The sequence below is a fragment of the Aethalodelphis obliquidens genome, unplaced genomic scaffold, assembly GCF_003676395.1.
Source record: "Aethalodelphis obliquidens isolate GAN/ISIS:26980383/991018 unplaced genomic scaffold, ASM367639v1 scaffold2, whole genome shotgun sequence".
Taxonomy (NCBI): Eukaryota; Metazoa; Chordata; class Mammalia; order Artiodactyla; family Delphinidae; genus Aethalodelphis; species Aethalodelphis obliquidens.
In genome coordinates, this window is record NW_020837946.1 from 93,613,194 (window position 1) to 93,632,527 (window position 19,334).

Here is a 19,334-nt window from a genome sequence, read left to right on the forward strand (position 1 = left end):
ATCCACACTTAAGCCAGGGTAGATACCTAAGCCGCCAAAAACTGGCATCAAACTGCCTCATGGACCAGACAAGTTTGGATCTGACAGCCAGACCCCCAGAACTGGCCGGCAGGTTGGGCAGGCTTGCTCGTCATTTCATTTACCTCTCAGTCACACAGTCCTACATCTCACGTGACTGAAACTTTCAGTTCCCACTGAGTATACTATTTTTTAAAATAGTGAACAGCAGTGAACTCACCACCTAGCTTAAAAATAGGCTATCCCCAGTACCTTTAACGCCTGTATGCTCTTCCCGTTATCTCCTTCCCTTCCCCACAAACAGAACCACTGTCCCCAGCCGCAGTTTCTGGCTCAGCAGGTCTGGGTGGCTGGAGAATGTGCATCTCTACAAGTTCCCAGGAGATACTGATGTTGCTGGTCTGGGGACCACACTTTGAGAACCACTCCCTACAGTACACACCCAGGAACAGATTACTGGGCTGTAGGGTATGTACTTGTTCAGATTTTATTAGGGAATGCAAAACTATCTTCCGAAGTTGTACCAACTTACACTCTTGCCAGCAATAGGTAAGAGTGTCTGTTGCTGGAAATCCTTGTCAACACCTGAGTATCATCTAACTTTAAAATTTGTGCCCATCTGGTATGTGTGAAATGGTATCTCACTGTGACAAATCTCTTTTTCCAGTCTGTAGTTTGTCTCTCATTCTTTATGGTGTTTGTTGAACAGAAGTTCCCTTATTAATATTAATGCAGCCAAATTTATCAGTCTTTTCCTTTATGGGTCATATTCTTTGTGTTTTATTTAAGAAGACCCCCCTACTCTAAAAATTTAAAGCTACTTTCCCACGTAGTATTCTAAACATTTTATGTGTTTTCCTTTTACATAACAGTCTTCAATCTGCCAGGAATTGATTTTTGAGTATGGAGTAATATATGGGTCCAATTTCATTTGATGACCTCTTGTCCAAGCACTATTTATTGAATATCCCATCATTTCCCCACTGATCTGCCTTACTGTCTCTATCAGAACTTAAGTGTCCTTATATGTCTGGGTCTACTTCTGGGTTTCTGTCTGTTCTGTTGAACTACTTTGAGTCAATAGCATACTCTTTTAATTACTTTAACATTATGGCGTCTTACTATCTCATATAGCAAGACCTCCTAATTTATTTTCTCCTTTAAAAAGCTTGCATATCTTTTGCCATATTTATCACTAGGTAAATAATGTGTTTTGCTATTGTAAATTGTATCTTTTTTAAAAATTAAAATCTGCATATGTGCTCGCTTCGGCAACACATATACTAAAATCTGCATCGTATGCATTTTAAAAGACATTTATCCAGAATTTCAGTTGCTATGGGTATGGTTTTTCAGAGTATCTAGGATGCCATTTTCTTTATCTTTCCTTAAACTTTAATTGCACTGATTTTGTCATACATAATAAAAATATCACTAGATCACTACAGCATCTAATAAGGAGGATTCAGATTTGAAAATGTATTTCCTAAATCAGCTCAGTGACTGTTCTGACAAGTTTTTTCCTGAGAATCGACCACACATAGCTTTGGTCATTTCTCTCCATCAGAACGTGGTGGGGAGGAAACGTTAAGGTGGGCAGAAGGGGGATGGGGGATTCATAATGTCTATCTAACACAGATAACTTGGCCTAGAAAACCAAAATGGCAAAATATTTACAATGGGTGAATCTGGGTAAAGGATCTACAGGATTTCTTTGTACTATCCTTGCAACTTTCTAAGTTTCAAAAAAAAAAAAGTTAAATAGAAACCTTCAGGAATAACTAAAATCGTAAACCCAACCATGCTGGAGTTACAGCCACACCATCTTCTAAAGGATTCTTTCTGGTTCATGACCCTCCTAAGGGGGCAGTAAGCATGTGATATCCATGAACATTTCTCACCACAGCTGAAGGGACAACCCAAGGCTGGCCCACAAATTATGCCTAACAGGCTGGATGAAAAGGTGAAGTGGGCTGATTGGATGCTTCTCTATGGAACTAGAAAAGTGAAAGACCGAGCTAGTTATCAACAGAAGGTGGTATTGAAAAGTGGTGATGTAGAAGCTGGAGAACTTGCCATGGACCCTGAGCAAGCGGAAAGTCCAGAGGAATCAAACTGGACAAGAGGAGGAAGCCAGCTCGTACAGGGACAGAAAGACAGTTACTCGGAGCCAAGTCACATTCACGGTCATACACTAGGGTGAGAAGCCAGGAATTCCTGCTGCAAAGATTCTCTAGAGCTGACCCAAATCCGAAACCCCAGACTCTAGACTCCACGTGGTCAGGCCTATGATGGCTCAGTTTCATTTCATGGCCCTCACTGCTCCCCATGAATCCTTACTTCTGGTCTTTATTGCTTACAACCAAAAGAACCCAACTGCATCCCTCTAACCAATACTTTTCCGCATGAAATTGAAAAATATGTGACCTTTAATGATGATGTAAATATAAGCCTGAAGTCATTTATAAAGTTCTGCCACTAATGCTGTATTATATTCATTGTGTTTAATTACATCACTAACCAACCAAAAATTTGAAAACCACTCTTTAATTTAAAGCCAGCCTGTCTTAGCTCAAGCTGCTATAACAAAATACCTAAACTGGGTGGCTTATCAACAAGAGAAATCTATCTCTCACAGTTCTGGAGGCTGGAAATCTGAGATCATGGTGCCACCATGGCCAAGGTCTAGTGAAGGCCCTCTTTTGGGACACCAGCTGCTGACTTTTCACTGTGTCCTTATACGGCAGGAAGAGGGGGAGAGTTCTCTGGGGTCTCTTTTATAAGAACACTAATCCCATTTGTTAGGGTTCCACCCTCATGACCTAATCACCTTCCAAAGGACCCCAACTCCTAACACCATCACACTGGGGATTAGGATTTCAACATATGAATTCCAGGGGGACACAAACATCCAGTCACCCTTTTACTAAATCTCTTCCCCCTCTAGCTTGCTTTCTTTACAGAGCCAGTTTTTCTCATGGAACCTACGTGAACATGGAGAGGCAGATGCTGCGTGGTCAGCTAGAGTCACCCACTAGCCTTCTTATTTCCAGAAATGATTCAAATCCGTGCATCAGCCTAGTGACCACACGTCATGGCTACCTCAAGCTGCACCCGAGACATGCATGTGGACTGAACCTTTGACCTTCCCGTGCATCTGGCTAGGCCCTTCAGCTCTCAGACTAGCTGCTTCCACCCTGCACAGCTCCTCCCATCACTAACCCTGAGAGTACGTACGATGGTCATAGACAGACCTAGAACTGTCCTCTCCACAGAGGTGGGAGGAGGGCTAGGAGAACAGCTGCGCCCATGGGCCTAAGTATACTTCTTCAGGCCAGGAACATCTTGTGTGCAGTAAACCCTTGGAGAGGATGTGTAGTTTCAGCTGGGTGTTGCTCATTTTTCACAGGACTGTGAGTATTAAGCTAATGTACTGTGTTTCCACCTGGAAGCAGCTCTCTGCCATGTCCCACAGGTTGCACAGGCCTTTCTCCCACCACAGGGTCTGAGAATGTAGTCTCTGGGGTCTGAGTTCTCTGATCCTTTTAAAAGTGTTTTTTCATTTCAGTGATAATCTAAGCGATGACTACCAGCTATTCTGGCTCCTCTGAAGATTGGGGTGCCTACGTCCCCAGTTGAGATTACTATCACAGTGCTGCTAAGTGAGCCAAAGGCAATGCCAGGGTCTGCAAGAAGCTCGTCCTTTAAGAGGCACCATACATTGTTCATGTTTGAGAAACTCTGGAGTAGTTTATTTAACTGTGGGAGATGATCTGCCCTAAGATCATGTATAATGAGGCCATTTGCAAAGGTTTCAGATGACTTCTCAGTGGTGAGGGTCCCCTGTCTCCTGACTCTCCCACAGGACTTGCTGGGTCAACTGTTCCCATTACAGCCCAGGGAGGTCTGTCTCGACTCCTCCCAGCCTAGAGGTGGGTCACCTTTCCCCACAGGTGGTTGTGCACCAGCTTCCAGAAGTGGTTTTCAACCAGGACGCTGTTGGGGAATCCCATAAACACAGGAAGGAAACATGTCTGGCTCTCCAGCCAGATTGGCAAGACCTGAAACGCCCAGGCTCTTTGGACAAACTTTTTTGTTTTTGGCTGTGTTGGGTCTTCATTGCTGCGTGCAGGCTCTTCTCTAGTTGCGGCGAGCGGGGGCTAATCTTCGTTGCAGTGCGAGGGGTTCTCATTGCAGTGGCTTCTCGTTGCAGAGCATGGGCTCTAGGCGCACGGGCTTCAGTAGTTGTGGCTCGTGGGCTCAGTAGTTGTGGCTCTCAGGCTCTAGAGCGCAGGCTCAGTAGCTGTGGCGCACGGGCTTAGTTGCCCCGCGGCATGTGGGATCTTCCCGGACCAGGGCTCGAACGCCGGTCCCCTGCATTGGCAGGCGGATTCTTAACCACTGCGCCCCCAGGGCAGCCCCCAGATTTGCTTTTATAGACGTTCTTTGGCTCAGCCGAGCCCATCCTGTTGGGACTTCACTGGCCCCGTCACACCCATTTCAGGGAAGCCTCCAGATGGCCGGCCAGGAAGGAGCCTTTCAAACTTATGCAAGGCACTTTCGCCTCCCCGGTTTGACAGGCACCCCCCACATAGGGGATGAGCCTGTCACTTGTGTGCTTAAGAAGAGGGGTTCACTGCTTGTGGTCATTCCCCCCGCCCCGACCACTCTTTTGAATATCCTGAAACAATAGGAATGAAGAATATCAATTAAGATTATTCCTAGGCTCCTGAATCCGCTGCTGAACACGTAAAACCCTGGGCAGAGAGGAGCCTCCGCCACTTAGCCGGGACAGGATGGGGCAGACAGGATGTCCAGGCAGCTCCTGAGGCCCAGGGTCAGCCCCGGCCAAACAGGAGACGACTGGGCCCTCTCCCCATGCCACCCTCCCGCCATGACGTTATGCCTTCAGCCCCAGAAATAGTAGAGGACGTTTGGGAAATTCACACTCTAAAAATATTTCCTTTTTTCATGTAGGCAAGATAACACAGGAGTGACAGTGGGTTACTAAGAATGCCGTTCCCTCATTATGTAACACGGACAAAAATAAAGAGTGTTCTGGGCCAAAAACAGGGCTGAGAAAGAGGAATGTGAATAAATAGCACTGACAAGTCATTATTTACTCAAACTGTCAAATGGCTGAAGAACCTGAGGAAAGCTCTGATCCACATTGACACATCAGTGTGTCACATCATGTGACTACGGAGGGAGCCCAGGTCAGCGTCCTGACAAGTGTTTGTAGCGGAGGCCGCTCAAGGAAAGGTAAGTCGCGCAGTGCACACTCCCTCCCCCGTTATCAGCCAGCGGTAAGACTGGGGCTCCCTGACGCTGGGAACACTGGGCTCCCTCGCGAGACTGCAGCCCATCCTGTCAGGTGACAGACAGGGTGCAGGTCGCACTGGAGCGCCCAGCCGGGTACCCTCGCTGGAGGCTGTCGTGCCGCCAGGTGGCTGGTTACGAGCCACGGGTCCCTCTCCCAGCAGAGCCACTGCCCCTCAGGGGTCAGAGCAGGGCGTCCAGACTCACCCCGGCTTTCACTGCCCACCACCCCGGCTTCTCCAAGTCCTGCCAGTGTCGCTTGCTGAATCTCTCACCCCCTCACTACTGCCGTGGTCAAGGCCACTGCCATCTCGTGCGGGGATCACCATGGCGACCACTCTAGCTCCTGATGGGTGAGTCTCGTCTCACACCTCTGTTCCTCTACTGAAAACCTTCCAGAGCTTCTTTGTTCTCACTCAACAAGCTCTAAACTCCCCAAAGGGGCATGTGAGGTGCTGAACCGGCCACCGCTTCCCTCTCTGCTCTGGCCACACTGGCATCGGGGCTAGGGGCCTCTGCAGATAAGCCTGCAGCCTGGAACGAGCCAGGACTCTTCCCAGGTTCCTGCCTCAGCCCTCCGCCTCGATAAAGTCTACTCAGCCTTTAACTGTAACTTCCTCCATGGAGCCGGGTGCCAAGGAGGGGGAAAGGAATCAAAAGAAAACCACTCGTTTGATGAGAGGGTAGGAGATTTCGAAGTCCCTCTCTCGTTGCATCATCTCTATGAACACCGGCTGCTGGACGTGTCGTCACGTGAAAACCAGAGCTTGTAGCCAACAGCTAAGCGGTCATTCGTCCACAGCTGGGCCACTTAGTACAGCTAAGTACCTGGAGCATGCTGGGCACTTTTCAGATATTATCTTGTTTAGTTTTTGTAACACCCCATCTTGCAGAGGAAGAGGTTTGGCGTCTTGTGGCTGATAAAAGCTGGGATTTGATCTCTCCTAAGCCAGGTCTGTGCTTCTGCCATCAGGCCCAGGGCCTACCAGCAACTAGAGGGGCACATATCCATCTGGATGTCTTTTGAACGACGCTTTTAGGGGTTGACCTGTGACCCCAGCGCCCGTCCAAAAAAGTAAGATATGTTGAAGTCCTAACCCCAGTACTTCAGACCGTGACCTTGTTTGGAAATAAGGTCACTGCAGATGTAACTAGTTCAGATGAGGTCATACTGGAGCAGGATGGCTGGTGTCCAAAAAAACAGACACAGACTCAACGGTGGGGTGGAGGGACACTCTGCCATGTGATGACAGAGGCAGAGACAGAAGCGCTGCAGCTGGAAGCCAAGGAACAAGGATGCCAGCAACCACCGGCAGCTAGAAACAGGCAAGGCAGGCTCCTTCCCTACACACTTCAGGGGGAGCACCGTCCTGCCAACACCTTGATTTCCAACTTGGAGCCTCCAGAACTGTGAGACAATAAATTTCTGCCATTTTTATGCCACCCAGGTTGTGATACTTTGTTACCGCAGCCTTAGGAAACTAATAGTGACGAATTCTCTTTTTCTCTCCTGGGAAATACTTTTTATCACAGGCCTGCTCAGTACTATAGACGGTCAACTCACCAGCTTTGAACCCAGTTAACAGCATCTGCAGCACCAGCCGGCCCAGCCTGCACATGGCTCCCTCACAGGCCATTCGTCTACCTTATTATGGGACAAAGATGGAGACAAACCTGCAAACTTAAACAAAAAATAAACATTCTATCATGGTTTTGCATGAAAAAAAAAATCCAGCTTTTTTTTTTTTTCAACCTGATAGGGCAGATATGTACCTTCCTTTGAGAGGCTCACTCAGCCACAAAGCAGCAGAGGGAAATGTGCCTCTGAGGCGACATTAAGATCTCTGCCAGGAACTGCCGAGGTTGGCCTCGGGGAGGGGACGAGAGGGGCGCGTCCCCAGAGACCCAATCAGAGACTGAGCCACGTTCCTGTCCTCTCCAGGTAGGGGCCAAGCAGGGGCCTTCGGTCCGGCTGCCCTCCTTGGCAGGTAAGCTCAGCCCAGAAATGATCCCTGCAGTAGGCCAGCCTTCATGGGGCAATTTACCCACGACCACCAGTCAGACATCACAAGCTCCCAGGGGAAAAACTGCTGGCAAAGTAGTTGTGTTAATATGAACTAGCTTTATTTTGTATTTCAAGAATTAGGCCAGCCCACTTTCACAGGCTGATGCCAAGCTCCACTTCTCAGAGCTAGAGAAATGCTGGCAGCAGCCTTTGGCTTTCAGGAGCTAATATCCTGCGACACTCTGGTTTTATGGTGCCCAGTGACAAAGAAATTGAGTTGAGAAGATTCAAAGACAAGTTTTGCCACTGAGATGCATTCATTCGTTCACTGTTTGCTGAATGCCAAGTCCTATCCATGACCCTGCATGCCCAGAAGAAATGCGCAGGCAGCAAGAGCGGGTTACAGTTGGCTTGAAACAGACTGAACTGGCTTCATGCTCTTGCCCTCTCCCTCATCCTACCCTCCTGCACCCACCCCCTACTCACCCAGCTGAGTAGTCCTTCAGTTCCTGGCAAGGAGGAGTACACAGCAACCAAAACCCCATCTGGTATAGGGAGGAAGTGTTAAGTGCAGCACTGGTTGGCGGGGACACGAATCTTCCCACCCAGTGGTCACCTCTGTTCTTTCCCAGTAAGAACTGTATTACCTCTCTGATTGCATTTGTTACTCTGCAAGCACAGGTACGCACCAGTCAGTGCTTAGGCCGCATCTTACTCAGTGTCTCAATGGCATTTGACCCAGTTGATCAACTCCCTCCTTCAATTTTTTTTTTCCTTGGCTTCTAGAACATCACACTTCTGGCTTTCCTTCTACATCAGTGGTTACTCCTTCCCTGTGTCCTCTGGCCGTCCTCCTCCTCTTCCTGATATCTGGTTCAATCCCCAGACCATCTCTTTGCATTGTGTTCACTTCTGAGTGGTCTCATACTGTCCTATGGCTTAAGTACTGTATCTGAATTTCCCAATTTATAGCACAAGCCCTAACCTTTTCCTTAAACTCCAAACTTACACAATCACTTCTAACTGTATTAATTATCTATTGCTGTATAAAATGGCCCCCAAATTCAGAAGCTTAAAATAACATTCTCTCACGGTTTCTGAGGGTCGGCAAACCACGAGCAGCTTAGCCTGGCAGTTCTGGTGCAAGGTCCCTCAGGAGGCTGCAGTCTTCTGAGACTGGGGAGAATCCACTTCCAAGCTCACATGGCTTCTGGCAGGAGCCCCCATTCCTCAGGATGTGGGCCTCTCCCTAGGGTTGTTTGCAACCTGGCAGTCGACTTCCCCCAGAGTGAATGATCCGAGAGAGAAAGCCACTCTGAGACGCGTGTCTTTCCTAACCTAATCTTGGGAGTGACACACCAACACTTTTTCCGTGTTCTTCTCACCACAAAGCCCAGCTCTGGTACAATTTTGGGGTGGAGACTACATAAGGGTGTGAATCCCAGGAGGGAGGAGGCGGGGAGCCACTGCGGCCACCCCAGACGCTGGCTCCCCCAGGTAGATCTAATTGTTAGCTCAGAGTTAGCAAGTCCTAACTCCAAATCTTTATTTGCATCCTCCCTGCAAACCTGCTCTCCCCTCAGCCTTCCCCATCTCAGTATGTGACAGCATCACTCGGTTACTCAGGCCCCAAACTTCCAGCTCACCCTTGACTCTTTCTCATACCCTCAGTAATTCCGTCAGCATATTCTGTGCATTCTGCTTCCAAAACGTGTACCAAATCTGATCACATTTTACCCCCTCCGCTGCTACCACTCCAGTGCAAACCATCAACACTCCTAGTTTCACTGCTTGCACCCCTGCCTCTGCAGTGTATTCTCCACACAGCAGCCAGAGTGAAGAGTTTCCAAATGTCAGATCATGACACCATGCCCCACCCGCCCGCCCCCTTCAAAATTCTCCACTGGCTTTCCCTTTCAATCAAGAAAACAAATCCCAACTCCTAATGTTTAGTGTGATCTGGTCTTTGCACCTTTGCCCAACTTTCATTTCTTCATCCTTTTCCCTCCCCTACTCTGCTCCCTGGCCACTCTGGCCTTTTCTCGGCGCCTCTGACATACCACGTTTACTCATACCTCTGCCTTTTTCTATCCCGTCTGGGGTCATCTCCCAGGCGCCCACAAGGCCAACTCCCTCACTTCATTCAGGTTTCTGTTCAATGTCACTGCTTCACAGGCCTTCCTTTATCACCTGTCCATAAACCACTATCCCCCCACTCAGGTAATTTGATCATACTTATCCCTTGATGTAAACGCCATTGAGGGCCTTTTACCTGTCCTGTTCACTGCTGTATCCCCATCGCCTAGGACAGTACCTGGCACATAGCTGGCACTCAATAAACGTCTGCTGAACTAATGAATGGAATATAAAAATAAATGCTTAGAGAGTTTTAAAAATCCCATCCTGAAGAAAAATCTGGATTACTATGGTGGTACAGGGACACATAAAGTGGGAGGGCCCACGTGAGGACACTTCCTGTTGGTTCCACAAGCACTTGTCAGGCTCTCTGCAACATGTTACAAAGCACAAAGGAGGGGGAAAAAGCCACTGATGATATAATTGCTACTTTCCAATTTAGTACCAGATCTAGGACGTGTAAATACTTCTTAGCCTCTCCAATCCATTTAGAGAGGTGGGTCTAAAACCCACCACGTCACTCCCTTGCTTCAAACTCTTGACTCACCAGTGCCCCAAAGACACGGCCCTAACTTCTTGCTGTGGTTTACCCAGAACTTCCTCATCTCACCTCAGTGACCTCACCATCTTCACATCTTGCCTCTTTCTACTCTGGGTACCTCACCCAGCCAAACTGAAATGCTGGCTATTCTCCAAAGATACATTTTCCTTTGCTCCTGAGTTTTCTGCACATTCTGTGTTCTCTACCCGTAACAATCTTCCTACGCCCTCCTGTATCGGTTCATTTTTGCAGCATAAAAGACCACGCCAACTCTCTCTTCCTTCTGCAGGCTTCTTTGCATGTCTCACAGTTCCCAGGAGGAAGAGAAGGCAAACCTCAACGTGCAAATACTTTTCAAGTCTCTGCCTGTGTCACGCTTGCTAACACCCCATTGACCAAAGAAAGACACGGCAAAGTCCAGAATGAAGGGCTGGAAAGATAAAGTCCACTTCATGGGAGCAGCGGCACAATCACAATTAGGGCAAGCGTACAGGGACGGGGAAATAACTGTAGTTCTTCTTTGCAAGCAATTTTCCATACTTCCCACCTCAGCTCCTACTTACAAATCATCTCCTCTAGAAAGATTTCCCTGATCCCTAAAGCCTGACTGAAAAACCTCTCCCATAACCCCTCATATTCACTATTTTTAAAAACACAAATTTATTTATTTTTGGCTGTGTTGAGTCTTCGCTGCTGCGCGCGGGCTCTCTAGCTGTGGCGAGCGGGGACTACTTTGTTGTGGTGCGCGGGCTTCTCATTGCGGTGGCTTCTCTTTGCTGCAGAGCATGGGCTCTAGGCACACGGGCTCAGTAGTTGCGGCATGCGGGCTGTAGAGCACAGGCTCAGTAGCTGTGGTGCACAGGCTTAGCTGCTCCGCAGCATGTGGGATCTTCCCGGACCAGGGCTCCAACCCATTTCCCCTGCGTTGGCAGGCGGCTTCTTAACCACTGCACCACCAGGGAAGTCCTCTATTCACTATTACTGCATGTATTAGTCTCCACTACAAACAAATGAATGAATTACTAAATAAACGTTGGACCTCTAGTTCATACCGTCGAGTTGACTGCACTCTCCGTTTTATAGCAATGTTACCTCAGTCTTCCCTACCTGATGGGAAGGTCACTGAAAGGAGGGAGTATGTTCGGTTTCTGTTTTACCTTAATTGCCTAGTACAGTACCTGATACAAAGTAGATACTTTAAAATATCTTAAAATCAACAAACACATTAACTATAATAAAAGTAAAATGGGATAATGTCATTAAAAAAGGCACAAAGTGTTCCTGAGATCCCTGCAAGACTCAGCAGGCTGCAAATATTTAAGAAAATCTGAGACAGCATAAAACTAATTGAAATAAGAACAAAATGCCCACTGGAGGGGAGAAAAGAAGAGAAAATTAGCCAGAGAAAGCAACACCTTCCCTTTTATTAGATTCACAACGCCTTTTTAAAGTCCAACCTCTCTTTGAAAAATGTTTTTTTGTTATTAACTTCCTCATTAGAAAGCAGACAAACGCTGTCCTTGAAAGGTATGTTTCTCCTTGGTACTGCGCTCAGTCCTCAGGCTGCACTGTGTGGTTTACCAGCAGCAGTCAAATCCAGCATCTCAGAGAAGAGTGCTGTGAAGGCCAGGAGGTAATCAGCTAGAGCCTCCTATACTACATACATACATACATACATACATATATATATATATATGCATATATATACATATATGTACACACATATTTACATTTTTTAACGAAAATAATATAACATAGGGTTTACAGAGCTCTATTAATTCTTTAAAGTTACATAGGCAAGGTCTATGCTTCAGTATAATCATTTTTTACTTTGGATTAAAGTGGGAATTTTAGCCCTAAAAATAGATTTAAGATTACTGAACAGAGGCCATATAGCAACACAGACTTGATAAATCTTGATCGTCATATAACTAGAAATATGTTGTTGTTATCCTTATGCTGGGTGCTACACATCCCCCATCAATTATCTTCATTTTAACTATAATACAAAAGCAAAATAGTTCACTGAAGTAATCTTCTATTCATTACATTAGCACATATGCCAAATTATACTAACTGCACGATAATTTCTACGTTCAGAGGCTATATTTTTAGCGTGTGCTCATCTCTGCTTCATTAAATACTGCAAGCAACCACAAAAAAAGGAATGCATGTTGTACAGCAAGAGAGAGAACAATGATCTGCAGGGTGATATCTTCCAGGGCAACCAAAGAAAAAACAAGTCAGAGAAACAAACCTTACGAGAGATATAAAACTAATTTGCAGTGACATTTAATATATAGTTTTTTTATCGGAAGGAATACATTTAAGTCACAGTTACATGGAAAAACACATAGACTGTGAAATTCCGGGCTTTCTCCTAGAATATTCAAAATGCTCATCAAAAGTCAATTAGTACAGTAAAGATGGCCACCAGGTGACTGAATAAACAGAATGTCATTTAGTATTTTAAAAACAGATTCTGGGAGTAGAAGCTACCACCAAAATATCCAGAAATCCGAGTTAACTGGTACTCTACTTTGCATACTTGATACTAATAAATATAATAGGTGTTTACAGAGACTATGAATGTAGGGCAATAGCCTAAGGGATAGTCATGGAAAAGAAGAAATGAACACAATCCTGCTGGAGGGAGTACACAGACCTCCTGCTGTTGTTCTGGTCCCCCCCATCCCCCAAACAACAAGGGCCATCTCTTTGGGAAAGAAATCTTTCAATAGCTGAAGCCCATTCCTCTGCCCCCACAAGACCCTAGACAGCCCAGTGGAAAGTCTCTCAGATGCTGGTATGATTCTTGATCACCAAACTGGACAGGTCCTCTTCATGGCCTCTCAGGTTCTGACTGGCACAACCTCCTTCCCACAGAAGGGGTTAGCATTGTCTGTGAAGCCACAAATGAGGGAACTCTAGAAGGATTAGAAGAAGGAGGTATCTGATGAAAAGGCACCTGCAAGCCTGAAATCCTCTTTGGTGAGGACACTGTACATGCGCTGAGGCAGAGCCCGGGAGTAGGGAGCGGGGCGGGGCACGGTCGTGCGCAAAATGAGCTCCCGGCCCGCAGCAGGTGGGAAGTCTGCCACCAGGTTCTGCCTCTTCTCTTCTGGGGGGACCATCCTCTTCAGATCCTCCTCCGGCGGAGCCATGGCTGCAGCCTTGAAGAGAATCACATGCTAGTTCAAGAGCAGGCCGAATGCTAAACTCAGATCATTTTGAAGGACAGCTGAATAAGCATGATAAATACATTAAAATGTTCTACATTACTCAGTAATGCAGTCAGTTATGTTATGATTGCTCAAAAATCACAACACAGAAAATGCAAGAAGCTTGAAACACTGCATGAGCAGCCAGAGATTACAAATAAACTGGTGACACAGACAGAAGATAATGACTGCCAGGCAATCTGCTTTGGAAAGTGAGGGCCATATTCAGACATCTGATGAAGAGGGACAATGGAGCTGTTCTGGTTTCTATACATTTCTTCTAGCAATGACCCAAGTCCAAGTCTGATGTCCTCAGTCCAGTAAGGAAATGCTGCTCTCCAGAGTCTGGAAAGATGATTTTTTTTACCGATTCTTTCAATTCTTTTTAAGGTTCATTTGTCAAATTAAAACTGAGGACACTGGTTTTGTTTGCTGGGTGGGTGACTAATGTAACGCGGAAGTGACAGAGGTCCATGAAATGTAGCAGTGGCCACAAGAGAAGTTCTCAATATTAAAGGCATCTATTTTTTCATTATAATTGAATAAAATACGTATTCAACTAGAGCTTTCATTTTAACTCTGATCACTATGTTTCTTTCACAATACCATCAATTTGGAAAAAAATAATTGCTTTGGCAATGGAAATATGAAATCATGTTATGCTAAACACCAGCAAGAAAGGTATGCCAAACCCAGACTGCTAAAGAGGTGGTTGGTTAGTCTTAATGACCTTATGAAGTTAGAGGGATGGGAAGGAACAAGGAACTATGAGGGACAAAGGCTATTTTGTTACCTCATCAGAAGATTCAGTCAGCTTGAGAAAGGGTGAGAAAAGAAACAGTGATGAAAGGGAAACAAGCAAGATGGTTTAAAAAGAGCTAGACAAGAGACTGCAAGATTATTTCAGAGACAGCATGCACTACGTTAAGGAACATGATCCTATCAAAAGAATATCAAGACAAAAACACACCACATACAACACACCTAGCCGTCCAACTGAGCAGACAAATCTCACTACTCATGCATCTGATGGCTAAAGAGGCAACGTACAGAGTGTCACTTAATGGGGAAATGATTCAGCAAAAATCCAGCTCTTTTCCCAAAGATTAAGATACTAAAAAAAGTACTCATGTCTTGAAAAATAGATAACCCAATGAATTTAAGACTAGATGTCTGACTTATTCAATTTAGAAAGACTAAGGCAAAATCCAATCAGTGGTCTGTTTGCTGAATTCCATTTAAATATGGATATACCACTGACAAAATCATGATGAAAGTTTATTAAAATGTATGATTTTAAGGAAAAGTTCTAAATATGTAAAATTACTGTAGGCTATAAAATATTTTCAGTGAAATTTTATAACTTTAAAAAAGTTAACATCTTGATTTAATAGAATTGATATAAAGTATCAATTATGAAAAATTATGTGAATAAATTTGAATGGTTTCTATTAATTAGCCAGATATTTAAAAGGTGAGTTTAAAAATGTACCAACCAGGTGCTTGTTATATGGATTACAGTCTGCCAATTCCCTAAAAACATTCACTTCAAGGTTTGAAAGTTTAAAATATTTTAAAATTATAAAATGTGGGATGAATGTACGATTTCAGTATCCATTAAAGGGGATTAGCTATACAATGAGCCCAGGGAAAAGATGATACACTCTTATATTTACTAATGCAGAAAGATAATTACATTGAGCGGAAAGTAAGAACAAAGTAAACTATATAATATAATCCTATTTTGTAAAATTTACATATATTTGTATATACTAGATGTTAAATGTTGACAGTGATCACCAGTGGGTAGTGAGATTAATGTGATTCATTTTTCAGTGTCATTAATTTTTCATTATAATTCTCTGTATTATCCAAATTTTTACAGTAAGACTTTACTTACAGTCTCAAGGAAAAAGCTTATTTCCATATTGGGGAAAATAATTTTGCTTACGTATTTAGAACAATGAGAGTGTTCTACTCTCAGCATTAAAAATATTTTATAAATACTTCAGATTTTAAATTGTCGTAACACACAGGTTTTAAAAAATGAAAGAATTTTTGCAGTATAAGGAAAATTCATATTGGTGTTAACAAGGAAATGTGCTTATAAGCGCTGGCTAGTAAACTGGCAAATATATCACAGGATGTGAAAACAGACTTGGTTCTGGTTTCATGCCAGAGAGAAAAACAAAATAAATCAAAGTAAGCATCTATTGTTTCCTAGAACTTTAATTTATAAGGAAATATTTGGTTTTTAACTTGAAATCCTTAAATTTAGCGGGCCACCCCATAAATAATCTCAGGTTTTAGTTCTTGCTAAAATTTCTATCAGTATATTTGGCTATGATTTTGAATATATTCAAATTCAATATATTCAAATTCATATATTCGATGCACTCCAGACCGACTCAAAGGAGATTATGAAGTTTTTATTCCATGTGTAAACCCACGAAAATTCTTTTTCTCATTTGACTGTGAGAATTATACCTTCAAAACTGGGCCATTCTAGTGTCATCACAGTGCTACATAAGGGGCACCCTGTATTTAGTACACTTCAAAATACTTTTATCATAATCTTTAATGAGTCCTGATGTGAGAATCACCTACGGAATACCAGCACCTCTTAACCAGTAAACAAGATCAGTACAGAGAGAATCAACCCAAAGTATAACTAATACCATCCTCATAAAAATCCAAATCGTAACAGTTTTAGAATGTCAGAGGTACTATACGATTTTTAAAATTTTTATCAGTAGAGCTAATGACCCAGGAAAGTTTTCAAATTGAGCTTTCTTTCTGTGCTGAAGACTGTTTTCCATAGTCCTAAAAATCTGAATCTTGCTTTTCCTTCTTAGGAACCCTCTGAAGTTAGATCTCTTCACCATTTTAAGAATAGTTAGATTTACTAACTCCAAGCTAAGTTGTGAATCCATTGCAGTACATGGAGTTTAAAACTGGTAAAACTAAACTCTAATTTGAAAGTAGTAAACATTTTTTCCACAGCACAGCACTGGCCATTGCTAAACAAGTCCCTATCAGATTCGTTAACAAGGAATTTCAGGCCATTTTAACTTCTGAAATTTTGGTACTAAAATAAACTTATCATTTTATTTAAACATGTAAGAAAGCAGATGGATTTCAAAGACTAAAAAGTTACTGTTGAGAGTCATTATTTCTTCAGTGTTCGAATCCAATGCTGTTATTAGCAGCTGTAGAATCGGCCATGTGTGGGAATCAAAACAGTACCTTACTGAGCAGAGTCCTGGAGAGATCATGACACAGTCAATAAGGAATCTCACATACCCTCTGAGCATTCACAAACAGCTTGTGAATGATCCTGCCAGCGTGTCCTCTTCCTGCACCGACAACTAACACCTCAGGTTGCTCCAAAAGGCAACTCACAAACCTGGAAGAGAGAGGTAATGAAAGGATAGAAAACGAGCTGCTCAGTTCACACTGGGTCAATCCTCCCTGATTCATTTCGGGGACAAACCGTCAAAATGATACTGGCAAACCCTACACCAAGGCTGGAGTGGAAATTTTTTAACAGGACAGATCAACATTTGGAATTAAAATCGACTCAAATGACAATCTTACTGCCTTTCAACTGTTTTTGTAAATTTTTTTAAAAGCCCATCTCTGTCAAAGTGTAAGAAAAAAATATTCAGTCTATTTCTTTCAGACTATAGAAGATGCTACACTAAATAAAAGATTTTTAAAAATATTTTTAACAACAAAAACCATGTTTAATTTATACAGCAAAGCAATGGTCCTTATTTCTTATTTTTGTTCTTTTAAGGTGTATGAGTGAGTGTGAGTGCGTGTGTGTGCATGTGCTTAAAATACATGTTTTGCTGGGCAAAGTCTCAATTGTAAGCTGTGCCATTATGTGCTAGAAACACTCTACTTCCAAGTATATCACAGACAACGTATGGTGGAGCTAAGAGAGTCGAAGGCACAGAGCCACCAACTCTGCACCACCTGCTCACTAACTCATACTGCTATCTTAGAAACAATTCCTGTGATTAGAGCATATTCTTCTCATTTAAGAGGAAGGAATTTTCAAGAGCAAAGAAGGCTGGGCAAAAATTTCAACAAAAAATATAATATTCAAACAAGAACTTGTTAAAAGCTATAGCAAATGCCTTGTCATATAATATTAATTATCATCAATAATGCCATTTCTCATGGAAAGACTGATGAAAATTTTAGTTATAACGAATTCAAGCTGCTCAAGTAGCTAATTTGGAAACACTTTATCACTTATTGAAACAACATCGTCCTTTCAAGTACCTCAGACAAAAAATGGACAGGGACCCACAGTGACAGGATCCCTTCGAAATGGTCCAAATCTTGGAAGGAGGAAAAGACTGACCCAATCATTTGCCTCATCATGGAGAGGCCATCTGGTCACTCTTTCAAAACACATTCACAAAGCACAGAAGGTATGCACATTTGCTACCACAAATCTGGTTCAGAAGATTTAGTAACTCTTTAGTAAATCTTGTGTAAAAACTAGGAATATTCAGCAGAAATAGTTTCAGAACACCTCTGCCTGTACTTAAGGAACAGTGAGAGTGGAAAGCAAAGCTCTGGGGCCCTGCAAGTAACAAAGAGTAAACAGCCAGTTCCTCCACAGGCAACTACTCCAAGAGCGAACAAGGACACTCCTAGAAAGAGAGACCTGGAAGCCTTCGTTCTAAAAGTGGGAGGAATGGAAACACGTGGCAAATACTCAAGAGATACAGGAGAGGTCAAATCCTATGATAAACAAATATTTCTCTGTCTCTAGCCAATGCTTGTTACAAAAAATAGAGGAACACTACAAAAGATTCTCAATATTTTACAAAAATTTTCTAAAGAGAGTGGTGGCTTTTCCTATTTGCAGATAAAAATGAGTTAATCAGATACCAATTACCTTTCAAGATCTTCCTTTTCCTCCTCTTGTTCACATTTCTCAGTTCCAAACTTGGCTTTCAGTGATCGGGCTCTAGCAATTATAGCTTCTACATTAGTAATTTGATGGATGATTTCCTAACAGTGCGAAAGGGGAGAGGCATACATTGGAAGACAGCAAAAAGCCTTTAAAAAATGTATCTTTAAAATAATTATTGCCAACTGGGGAGAACACTTGGAAAGATCAGACTTACTTCCAATTTCTTGTCTTCTGGATTGGGGAAGTGCAAAACTTTACTGGAATGAGATATTATTTGCTTTATAATCTTCTTAACTGAAGAAATGTTTTCCAGACTTTCTATTTTTAAAAATATCAAAGCCATCATCAGATAAGTTAGGCAAAATCTACTTTTATTTTGGAAATGAACTAATGACTCATCAAATAAGACACTTACCTTCCTCCTTTACCTTGAGTACGGCTGCATGAATTACACAAGGTAACAGGTGCCTAGCAAGGTCTGCAGGTTTCTGTACTGCCAGATAGTGCAGCACCTGAAGGAGACATGAAGTTAGATAACTGATCAATGCAGTTGTCAAAGAATAAAGCAGCCATTTATTGGGTCGGCCAAAAGGTTCGTTCACTTTTTTCCGTGAGATGGCTCTAGCAGCAACTTAGTTTTCTTTAACTTCATTCGAAATAATTTTGTTAGATCGTATGTGACAGCTGTCATATCAGTGTGCATTTAAAAAAAGACTTAGCACAATTGGTGGATATTTGTGTAGCCATTTTAATATTGAAGATGGAAGGAAAAAGGCAACATTTTTGGCATATTATGCTTTATTATTTCAAGAAAGGTAAAAACGCAACTGAAATGCAAAAAAAAAGATTTGTGCAGTGTATGGAGAAGGTGCTGTGACTGATCAAACACGTCAAAAGTGGTTTGAGAAGTTTCGTGTTGGAGGTTTCTTGTTAGATGATGCTCCACGCTCGGGAAGACCAGTTGAAGTTGATAGGGATCAAACTGAGACACTGAGAACAATCAACGTTATACCACGCGGGAGATAGATGACATACTCAAAACATCCAAATCGAGCGCTGAAAATTTGCACCAGCTTGGTTATGTGATGTTTGGGTTCCACATAAGTTAAGGGAACAAAACCTTCTTGACCATATTTCTGCGTGCAATTCTCTACTTAA

At 43.3% G+C, this 19,334-nt stretch overlaps 2 protein-coding genes across 4 annotated transcripts in view; one reads left to right on the forward strand and one right to left on the reverse strand.

Annotated features, from left to right (window-relative positions):
• Positions 1-6,468, forward strand: part of ZRANB3 (zinc finger RANBP2-type containing 3) — a 297,735-nt gene extending 291,267 nt beyond the window's left edge. Inside the window, exon 22 of the mRNA XM_027132316.1 lies at positions 4,996-6,468. The gene's annotated coding sequence lies outside the window, so the exon portion shown is untranslated. The remainder of the gene's footprint in view (positions 1-4,995) is intronic.
• The window catches only part of RAB3GAP1 (RAB3 GTPase activating protein catalytic subunit 1), a 150,608-nt gene that overhangs the window by 13,711 nt on the left and 117,563 nt on the right, over positions 1-19,334 (reverse strand). For 2 of the 3 annotated variants that reach the window (XM_027132338.1, XM_027132345.1), the window contains 5 exons: positions 18,592-18,688; positions 18,391-18,494; positions 18,159-18,274; positions 16,544-16,646; positions 11,744-13,192 (listed from right to left, as the gene is read on the reverse strand). In XM_027132338.1, coding sequence (XP_026988139.1) covers positions 12,956-13,192; positions 16,544-16,646; positions 18,159-18,274; positions 18,391-18,494; positions 18,592-18,688 — 657 coding nt within the window. In that variant the 3' untranslated portion in view covers positions 11,744-12,955. Of the gene's footprint in view, positions 1-6,901; positions 7,019-11,743; positions 13,193-16,543; positions 16,647-18,158; positions 18,275-18,390; positions 18,495-18,591; positions 18,689-19,334 lie in introns of those variants that run through there. The other variant, XR_003438314.1, reaches the window with a different exon arrangement.